Raw genomic sequence first — 10,129 nt, forward strand, 5'->3', positions numbered from 1 at the left:
GAAGCAACTTAGAACTGAGGAGAAATTTCCTGACAGTTAGAACTCAATGGAATCAGTGGAAAAATTTGCCTTCAGAAGTTGTTAATGCCCCCAACACTGGAAGTCTTTAAGAAGATATTGGATAGCCATCTGTCTGAAACGGTATAGGGTTTCCTGCCTAGGCAGGGGTTTGGACTAGAAGACCTCCAAGGTGCCTTCCAACTCTGCTATTGTATTATTGTATTAAGATATTCTGAGTCTGGCAATTCTCAACTTGGTGTATTATAAGAGCAGCTAATGCAAATATTAAAAAGGAGAGTAAACTTGTCACACCTGTTGAGACTGACTTTTTCTTTTTCCATCCTTGCCCACCTCTAGTTAGCTGAGGCTGGAGCCCGCTGTGATTTTGCACTGTACGTTGGAGCTTCATCTGACAATGCTGGCTCCCTGGGGCCAGTTGCTGGAGCTGCTGCTGGTCTAAAGATGTACCTGAATGACACTTTCTCTGACCTTAAGATGGACAATGTTTCTCTCTGGATGGAGGTGGGTTTTATTTTGTTCTATCTCTGGTGCTTTGTTTCTTTAGCAAGAAAGGGAAAATTGTGTTGATGTGGCAGATTTTATTCTCTTCCCTTAACTGGATCCCTGAAATAGAATTTCTACCATCCCATCTGCCAATATTTCAATAATTTAATGGGTAGGCTATTAGAGGGCATTCAAGCAATCTCTGGCCTATATTAGCACATATTTACCTGCTGTATTCAAATCTTTCTTTGATCTTTCCAAACCACTCCAGCACTTTGAAAAGTGGCCCAAGCACCTTCCAATTGTAGCACATGCCGAGAAACAGACAGTGGCAGCCATTTTGATGGTGGCACAGCTATACCAGCGTCCTGTCCACATCTGTCATGTGGCCCGCAAGGAAGAGGTAAGTAATTTTTTGTGAAAAAGCTTAAAGGATAAGAGTGTATGTTCAGGGAAGAGCCATGAACAGAAAACAAGGAAGTGCCTTCAAGATTTTTCTTCTTCCAACCAAATAGAGTATAATCTCTGGTATGACTAGAGAGCAAATGACTTGCAAGACTTCCTGCATGTTTATTAAAATCCTTGATATGAATCTAGATGAAAATTCCGGGGGTAACATTTCATCTCTTCACAGATCCTGATCATCAAAGCCGCAAAGCAGAAGGGCATTGAGGTGACCTGTGAGGTGGCTCCCCATCACCTCTTTCTCTGCCAGGAAGATCTGAGGCGTATTGGGGAAGGCCGGGGCCAGGTGCGCCCCATGTTGGGCACTCGTGAAGACATGGAGGCCCTTTGGGACAACCTGGACACCATTGACTGCTTTGCTACAGACCATGGTAAATGTCGCTTCAGTTTAGATTGCTGGAAAGCTTCACCATCAGGACATGCCCAAAAATGGTTTTCAACAGTTGATAGCCCCATCCCCTTATTTCTGAGAGTTTAGAAGAATGTGTGAGCCTAGAAGCAGGGAAAGCAAGCCTGTCTGTTATACCCAGTTGGCACAGCTGCCGTGTGAAACCTTTTCCTTTTGCCATATCTTTCCTTTTCTCCTTCCAGCTCCACACACATTGGAGGAGAAGCTTGGAAAGGAACCTCCCCCTGGCTTTCCGGGTCTGGAGACCATGCTGCCTCTGTTGCTTACAGCAGTTTCTGAAGGGCGCCTGACCGTGGAAGACATTGTCAAGCGCCTCTATGATAATCCTCGGCGCATATTTGGACTGCCTGTGCAGGAAGACACATACATTGAGGTGGGCTGCTGTTGCAGGAGAATGGTCTTAGGCAGTGGTGGGTTTCAAAAATTGTTGGAACCTACTCTGTGGGTGTGACCTCCTTTGTGGGAGTGGCTTGCCACCCATGTGACTGGATGGGAGTGGCTTGCCGCCCATGTGACCGGATATGAAGATCCCGACGACACTTGTCAGAACCACCTTAAATTACCTCACACACAGCACTGGCATGCATAAGAATATGATGTAAACTTGTTTTTTAAAAGGCATCTTTGGTTTGCGTTAAAACAACTTCAACACACGCAATGTTCTGATTGCACCACAAACGCAGTAGTCATCCTTACCTTTCACAGAGGCACTGAGTTTTATAAATATGAGCATGATAGTGTAGAATAATCATATCCAAGGACCAGTGGTGGGTTTCAAAAATTTTTGGAACCTCTTCTGTAGGTGTGGCCTGCTTTCCAGGTCCACTGGTGGAAACTCTTCTAACCGGTTCGGTAGATTTGACGAACCGGTTCTACCGGATAGGTGCGAACTGGTAGGAACCCACCTCTGGTCTTAGGGGAGAATCTAAGAGCCCTTTCCAAACTTAAGGCATCTTTGCCTTAGCTCTGTTTTGTCAGAAAAAAACTATTGCTAGAAAGCTGTCTTTGGCCACACAGCCATGACTGCCTGCTCAATGGCATGGACCTCTCACCATCAGTACCAGCAGCTGTTCTTTCTAAGTTGTTATATCTTCTGGCAGGTGGATCTGGAGCAGGAGTGGCTGGTGCCAACCCATACAGCTTTCAGCAAATCCCGGTGGACTCCTTTTGAAGGGATGCGAGTAAAGGGGACTGTACGCCGTGTTATTCTCCGTGGAGAAGTGGCTTATATTGACGGACAGGTAAAATACAAAGCAGCTGAGGAAGGGATGTAGAAAAAAAAATATTCCCTTTGTCTGACTAAAGGAATCCTCTGTGGCCCTTTTGGCTACCTCCTCTTTTTGATGGCAGTTTTGATGCCAGAGGGTTTAGGACTGATGTGAGCATTTTGTGTTGTATAGGTTCTCGTATCCCCAGGTTACGGGCAGGATGTGCGAAAGTGGCCATGCTCAGTACCTCTCCCAGCACCAACCAAAGAGGTCCTGAAGGTAGGTACTGGACCTCAACTAAGAAGGCACAAAGGCGGAGGATGCTTGGGAATAGATGGATAAATAGATAAAGGTGGGAAATTTAGGGGATGCTGTTAGTGAAAAGGGAAACTATTCCCTAAGGTTTTGTTGCTCAGTTCCTCTCATCTTGCAGACACCTGAGCGTCCTCATACCACCGTGCAAACAGAGATCTTTCGTGGCCGGGCATCCAGTCCTCGGCGAGCTCCTCCAGTGGGAGAGGCACGATTCTACTTGGCCCCCCGCATCCATCGTGCTTCAGATCCTGGGCTGCCAGGTGATGGATGAAAGGGTACCTGGAATGGGTTCCTTCCTGGGGCAGGTGTTTAGGGAGGGAGGGCTGGGGCCATGGCAAGCTGTCTCTGTTAGTCCATAATTCTTGTCCCCTTCCTTTGACTAGCTGATGATCTCAGAGAAAGAGCTATCAAAAAAGCACCTGAGCCAGGTGAGTTCTTTTTTTAAATCAGTTTTTTTTTAATTCTAAGTAGCCTTGTGGAAAAAGCTTCTTGTTTACATTCAGTTATGGCCATGTAGATTTCAGTCTCTTACAGCCTTTCTCCATGGGCCAAGTTTGTTGAAGGAGAAATGAGGAGGGGGGAAATTCGTTGCTATAGATAACAAGACCAGAAAGGGATTCCACTTTGGATTTTATATCAGATGGGATTCTTTGAGGCAGGGAGGCCAAGGTATTAAGGGCCAATGGCATTGATATTTTTTAATGTTGATTATAACATAGCAAGGTATGTTTTATACCTGCAACATTGCATATCAACTAATGAGAGACAAACTAGTTCAAAACCATTACTAGAAATCTTCTATAAACTTGGAACAATGTTTTTAATCCTGGCCTGGTTAAAACAACATTATTCCTCTTTATATGAAGCCAATCCATTAAAAATATCCCACTGTCTGCTATCTCATTTGACAAAGATAGTTTAGCCACCATGATCAAATCTCAAAATTGACATTTTAATTTTCAAATTAAATTTTCAGGCTTGACTATTTCTTATACTTTGCTTGTGGCATCAGTTAACTTAATCTGAACCTAATCTGAATATAGGCAAAGCACCATTTGGTTTGCCTTTTTAAAAGTTCAGGTTCTAAATAGTTGTTTTGCTGGTGTTTGTCCTGTTACTGAAAAATTTCCTCCAAATTTCCTCTCCCTTTTTTTGGGCTGGAGACCTGTCCCCTCTAGGGTTTAGGCAAACAGTCTTTTCTATCCTAGTTATTCTAATACCATATTTTTCGGATTATAAGACATTGGAGTATAAGACGCACCAAGATTTTGAAAAGGCAAATTAAAAAAAAAAGTTTTTGCACTCTGCAGACTTCCCAAAAACAGACAAAACATTTTTTGTCAAAAAAAAAGGGTATGCATAGCCTTTAGGAGGCTTATAGAGTGCTCCTGGGGCTAGGGACAAAATTGAGCAAAAAACGGCCCATGTTTCACTCATTTCTGCCCTCCCCAGCCTCCAGAAGCACTCTATAATCCTCCTAAAGGCTATGAAAGCCCATTTTGGTGAAGGGGACGTGGTTTTGGGAGGCAAAAAATGCTGTATTCAGTGTATAAGATGCACCCAGATTTTCAGCCTCTTTTTTGAGGGAGAAAGGTGTGTCTTATACTCTGAAAAATACAGTAAATGATAAGAGCTTAGAATGAAGGCTTGTAAGATTACAAAAGGAAAGAATTAGAGGAATAACCCCAACAGTAGAGATAAGAAAAAGGCAAAAGAGAGACAGAGACACATCTTCTTTTGCATCTTCTGCTTGAAGTGATGATTTTTTCCCCTCCTTTATTCCTTCAGACTTGTCCATGGTCCAGGATGGCCCATTATACCTTGCTGGCCCATTACCCAAACAGGCATCTCTTCAGAGTTTGCCACATCCTCAAACCTCACCATTACTCCATCCTCTTGTGGGGCAACATATACTGTCAGTCAAGCAGTTCACAAAGGGACAGGTATTTTCATGCTAGCTTTTTCTCCTCCTACATTCTGTGTCTGTGGGCATGGAATTCCTGTTCTCAAATTCCTAATCCGCTTCTCCACAACATGCTCCTGTTTTTCGTACAGATGTCTCACTTGTTTAACATCGCACACAATCTGCGCATGTTGGTGCAAAAAGAGCGCAGTCTTGACATCCTCAAGGTGAGGAAAAAATTGAATTGGGACAATGGGAATGAGATTTGGGGAGGGTGGGGAAACCAGCAATACTAAACCAGAGCTACTTTTGCACAGGGGAAGGTGATGGCCTCCATGTTTTACGAGGCAAGCACGCGTACCAGCAGCTCCTTTTCTGCAGCCATGTACCGTCTGGGTGGTTCTGTGCTCCCCTTTTCCGAGGCCACCTCATCCTGCCAAAAGGGAGAATCTCTGGCAGACTCGGTCCAGACCATGACCTGCTATGCTGATGTCGTTGTTCTGAGGCATCCCCAGCCAGGTGCAGTGGAGGTAAAGATGGGCAAGGGAGTAAAGAAGAGGTTGCATGATGAAGGAGTGATGGTGGGTTATGTTCACAGTATGATACAGGTTCAGAGAAACTAGCAATCCTGTCTCCCCTTCCCTTTCTCACCTGGGTTTTTTTCCCCCCTTCATGATAGAGGTCTGTCAGCCTCTTTGATGCTTGCTTGCTGTATTGGCTGCCATAGTAACGGGAAGGGGAAGATTGGCTTTTAGGAGGGGAAGTGTGCTAGAGAGAAATGGCCTGTGTGAACGAAAAGGGAGGATTGCTGCAGATGAATGGACTTGTTTATACCCAGTCAAGGTTGTTAGGTAAACTCCCTGTTGGGAGAGCGAGTGCGTTCAGAGAAGCATTGTGAGAGTTGTGTTGGAGAACACACAAACCAGCATACAGAGACACTGCAGTTTAAATAGGCTTTTACTTTTGTGGAAATAGAGGTATCAGAGTCCATCAAACAGTCCAAGTCATACACGGATAAGACAGTCAGTCATCAATGTCTTTCAGTTAAGGGATAATCCAAATAACATAGTCCAGTATCATACAAACAGTCTGGTACTCAAAGTTTGCTAGCAGTTGCAAAATTTACAATAGCTCACGGCACTTTCTAACAGCCAGCTTCCAAAACACTCAGATCAGATCAGCCCAGCATCTAACAAACAAAGAGCTAACAGTCGTTCTGGCTCCCTCTTGTGGCCGATTGAGGAAACAGCACCCAATCACATTTACAGTATGATTTAAAGAAACTGGTATAGCATTGTTACATGATTTATATATTGCCAACCCAACCGTTAGATTATATTCCTAACAAAGGTCAACCATCCTGGAATACCAGATGGACGAAAACATACATGACACCATATGTGTTAGGGATTGGACATTCAGCCTGAGTCCTTGGGGGGAGGGATTTGGGGATACTTTCGATATGTAACCTTTGCGCCTTTTGCTTCAGATCTTGCTTTTGTTTCATTTCCATTTCAAACTCAGTAAAAGTACCTCTTCTCTACAAACATGGAGTTGGAGGTTTTCTTTCTTGGGCTTTAAATGGAAGTACGCCTGACAAGATGCCTCAAAAACTGTAGAAAATGTTCTTTTTTTTACTTCTCTGTATTGCTTGATCTCACTTTCCGGCTTCCAATAAATCATCTGATCTGTGAGCTGCAGGGATCTATTTCTCTATTTCTCTGCACTGTGCTAAATATCGATTTTCGTCTGATACAAGTCGTATAGTCATTAGGAAAACGTGGTTGTGCCAACTGCATCAATTATTTGGTCTCAATGGACTATGGTCTCACCCAAATCATTAAATTTTATGATATTGGCAAAGAAAGAAGCTTGACCTGCTGAATGTAGCTGGATGTGGGTAGGAATTTAGATAGCATGACCAAAATATGGAGACCTGAGGTTGGGTCTAACAGTACTAGTGCACAACAAACACCATCTATAACTTTGGGGAGATGATTACAGGAGGTTTGAGTTTAGTTTCCCAGAAGAAAATATTTGGGAATCACTGAGGCAGATTTGCTGGTTTCTGATTAAGAACAATTTACATGGAAGCCACAAAGGGTTTATGGAGTAACTGAATAAAGAAATGAGTCAGATGCTCACTTTAATGGCTTCTTCCCCTTCTATTTTATACCAGCTGGCTGCCAAACATTGCCGCAAACCTGTCATCAATGCAGGTGATGGAGTTGGAGAACACCCCACTCAAGGTCTGCTGGACATCTTCACCATCCGTGAAGAGTTGGGTACTGTCAATGGCATGACGGTAAGTAAAGTTGTGAGCTTATTTCCAATACTTTTGTCTGCATGTTTACTTTCCACAGATCAGGAAACCCCATGACCTTCTTCATTCTTTTCCAGATCACCATGGTGGGAGACCTGAAGCACGGGCGCACAGTCCACTCTCTTGCCCGCCTTCTGACTTTGTATCGTGTCAGCTTGCGTTACGTCACTCCACCCAACCTGCGCATGCCTTCTGATATCTTCCACTTCGTAGCCTCCAAGGGAATCAAGCAGGTGAAGATGGGGAGGGGGGGTAGTTTACCATCATGGGTTCTTGTTTCCATTGCTTGGATCTTGATGTTGACTGCTTCCTTCTTATGCTCTTCTTTCCCAGGAGGAGTTTGAGAACATTGAAGAGGCTTTACCAGACACGGATGTTCTTTACATGACTCGCATCCAGAAGGAGCGCTTTGCTTCAATCCAGGAATATGAGATGGTAGGTGAAAGCACCCAGATGAACTGTCCTTACGCCAAAAGGCTAGATCCACACATTATTTCTTGAACAAGCTATAATTAAATGGTTCCCAGAATTATTTTCTGAACCTTGGAAAATAACTCAATATGTATATGTCTCTTGTCCCAACCAGCAGTGCAAGATGCTATGTTTCCCCTCACCATCAGAATATATTCTTGTTGTTAGTTGCAAAGTCATATCCAACCCATCACGACCCCATGAACAACATTCCTCCAGGCCTTCCTGTCCTCTATCATACTCTGGAATTCATTTAAGCTCATGCCTACTGTTTCGGTGACTCCATCCAGCGACCTCCTTCTCTGTCGTCCCCTTCTTTTGCCCTCAATCTTTCCCAGCATTAGGCTCTTCTCCAGTGAGTCCTTCCTTCCCATTAGGTGGCCAAAGTATTTGAGTTTTATCTTCCGGGTCTGGCCTTCTAAAGAGCAGTCAGAGTTGATCCCCTCTAGGACTGATCGGTTTGATTGAATATATTGTAGTAGAAGAGAAAGAAAAACTGTTACTGCCCTTTTATTGAGAAAAATACCTTGCTTTCTGTCTAAGGACACACACAAACGTTTGATTCACATAACACACTAGGCTAATTTGGTTCAGTTTACTGTGTTTCAGACATAATTTATTTTTTTATTTGAGAAACATACAAAATTGTATGTCAGTTTGGCAAATCCTGGGCTTGGTCTCCTTACTTCAGTGGGGTTGAATCCATGTTTTCCAAGGGCTCAAAATGTGGAATCTTGAGCTAAATTCATTTTCTGGATCCTGACTACTTGAAGCAACACAAGGGCTGAGTATTTTGAAACCACCTGAAAACTGGCATTGCAGAAATGGGCAGTTTCCCACAGCATGGGATAGTGCTGCTAACAATCAAGAATTCATTCAAGTCTTTTCTCTCTAGTGTTTTGGGCAGTTTATCCTGACACCGCATATCATGACCCGGGCCAAAAAGAAGATGGTGGTGATGCATCCAATGCCCCGTGTCAATGAAATCAGGTGCGAAGGAGCTAATCCTACCTCAGTTCATTTAAGTTCTCCTAGAATACAAAATATGCTACACTTGAGTAAGACTTTCTTCCAGGAGTTTTCCCACCCAGCCTGCATGCCCAAAAGGCTCAATCCTTGATGCTGGGGGAGTGGTAAGCAACAGCTCACATTTATCTCCATCTGAAAAGTAGAACAAAACGTTACTTCTGGTTAAGTTAAAACTCCTGGGTTGTTATGGACATCACAACTCTGAGTTTAGAAAGTCCTATCAAAAACAAGCAATTCTGTTTGTTCAAACTACCATTCTTACTGAATAAAGCAGTGGTCTCTTTTAGGAGACTTAGCATGGGAGGAGAGGGAAAGCTTCTGTAATTTTGGTGGTGGTGAGTGATAATCCTTATCTTGGCATCTCTTTCTAGTGTGGAGGTGGACTCGGATCCCCGTGCAGCCTACTTCCGGCAAGCAGAGAATGGCATGTATATTCGCATGGCACTCTTGGCCACCGTGCTTGGTCGGTACTGATCCTTGTCTGTTGCAGCCCAGACTGGACATGAAGAGGGATTAAATTTTGGTCCCTCAATGAGCTGTCTCACCTCATATGCAAGTTGATACTATTTGACTGGATTTATGCTCACTTTGCTACCAAAGACCAAATAATACTCTTGGTGGGGCAGGCTTTCTGCCAAGGACATCAGGAGTGACAGAGGAAAAATCAGGAGCTCAGGAAAGGTAGCTTACTTCTTTCTTTCTCTTCAGTTCTTGTCTTCCACAGTCCAGTTTCTGGAATTTATGCTAGGGAGATGCTTGTCTGATACAATTCCTCCTTCTCTAGTTCTACTTTTGTTCGGTCCGAGTTCTCCCAAATTGCTGCTCCTCTCATTTGGATCCTATCCGTTACGTGAAGGGAGGGGGAGGGCTATGTGTTTTTCAGTGGCTATGCAGAATACCACTACAATTGTTTTTTTCCAAAGCTGAGAAGCAGTTTTGGCTATCATGTGAGCATTCTTTTCATCTGTGAACCAAACTCTGACGCCTTTGGGATTTTTTAAAAAGAAAAATTAAAGTATTGAATACAACCTGTGCTGATTGCTTGTATTTTGGGGAACTATTCAAAAAGAAATACCTGTCCTACTGCAAATCAATGAAAGGAGAAGGGTAACCCTTTCATACCCCAAGAGACCCTTGCTAAGAAAGGTAGGTAAGCATTGCTGGATGGACAGCAGCACGTTGGATCCCTGAAGGGCAAACAGGATATAGCCTTACCTTATAAGTAGACAAAGAGAAGAATCACAATTGATGACTCACTGATGCAAGAAACACAAAAAAAGCATTATTGATTGATTCGTTAGATACAGTCATATGCTGTTTTCCAAAGAGTAACTCAAGGTGGTATACAGAGGTAGTATTCAGCCGGTTCTGGCGAACAGTAGTGGAAATTTTGAGTAGTTCAGAGAACTGACAAATACCACCTCTGTTTAGCTCCACCCCCATCAATTCACTGCCTCCCGAGTCCCAGCTAAGTGGCTGGGTCTTCTTCTGTTGCCCTGCAC

General features: G+C 43.6%; 1 protein-coding gene across 1 annotated transcript in view; it reads left to right on the forward strand.

Moving 5' to 3' along the window:
* CAD (carbamoyl-phosphate synthetase 2, aspartate transcarbamylase, and dihydroorotase) overlaps nt 1-9,655 on the forward strand; it is a 44,816-nt gene extending 35,161 nt beyond the window's left edge. Inside the window, exons 29-44 of the mRNA XM_032215867.1 lie at nt 358-522; nt 776-907; nt 1,139-1,340; nt 1,561-1,751; nt 2,479-2,619; nt 2,779-2,865; nt 3,020-3,161; nt 3,285-3,329; nt 4,690-4,844; nt 4,957-5,031; nt 5,122-5,334; nt 6,984-7,109; nt 7,205-7,360; nt 7,461-7,562; nt 8,494-8,588; nt 8,999-9,655. Of these exons, the coding sequence (XP_032071758.1) occupies nt 358-522; nt 776-907; nt 1,139-1,340; nt 1,561-1,751; nt 2,479-2,619; nt 2,779-2,865; nt 3,020-3,161; nt 3,285-3,329; nt 4,690-4,844; nt 4,957-5,031; nt 5,122-5,334; nt 6,984-7,109; nt 7,205-7,360; nt 7,461-7,562; nt 8,494-8,588; nt 8,999-9,101 (2,130 nt within the window). The 3' untranslated portion in view covers nt 9,102-9,655. The remainder of the gene's footprint in view (nt 1-357; nt 523-775; nt 908-1,138; nt 1,341-1,560; nt 1,752-2,478; nt 2,620-2,778; nt 2,866-3,019; nt 3,162-3,284; nt 3,330-4,689; nt 4,845-4,956; nt 5,032-5,121; nt 5,335-6,983; nt 7,110-7,204; nt 7,361-7,460; nt 7,563-8,493; nt 8,589-8,998) is intronic.
* The last annotated feature ends 474 nt before the right edge of the window (nt 9,656-10,129 follow it).

The sequence above is a fragment of the Thamnophis elegans genome, chromosome 4 (assembly GCF_009769535.1).
Source record: "Thamnophis elegans isolate rThaEle1 chromosome 4, rThaEle1.pri, whole genome shotgun sequence".
In the NCBI taxonomy this organism is placed as follows: domain Eukaryota; kingdom Metazoa; phylum Chordata; class Lepidosauria; order Squamata; family Colubridae; genus Thamnophis; species Thamnophis elegans.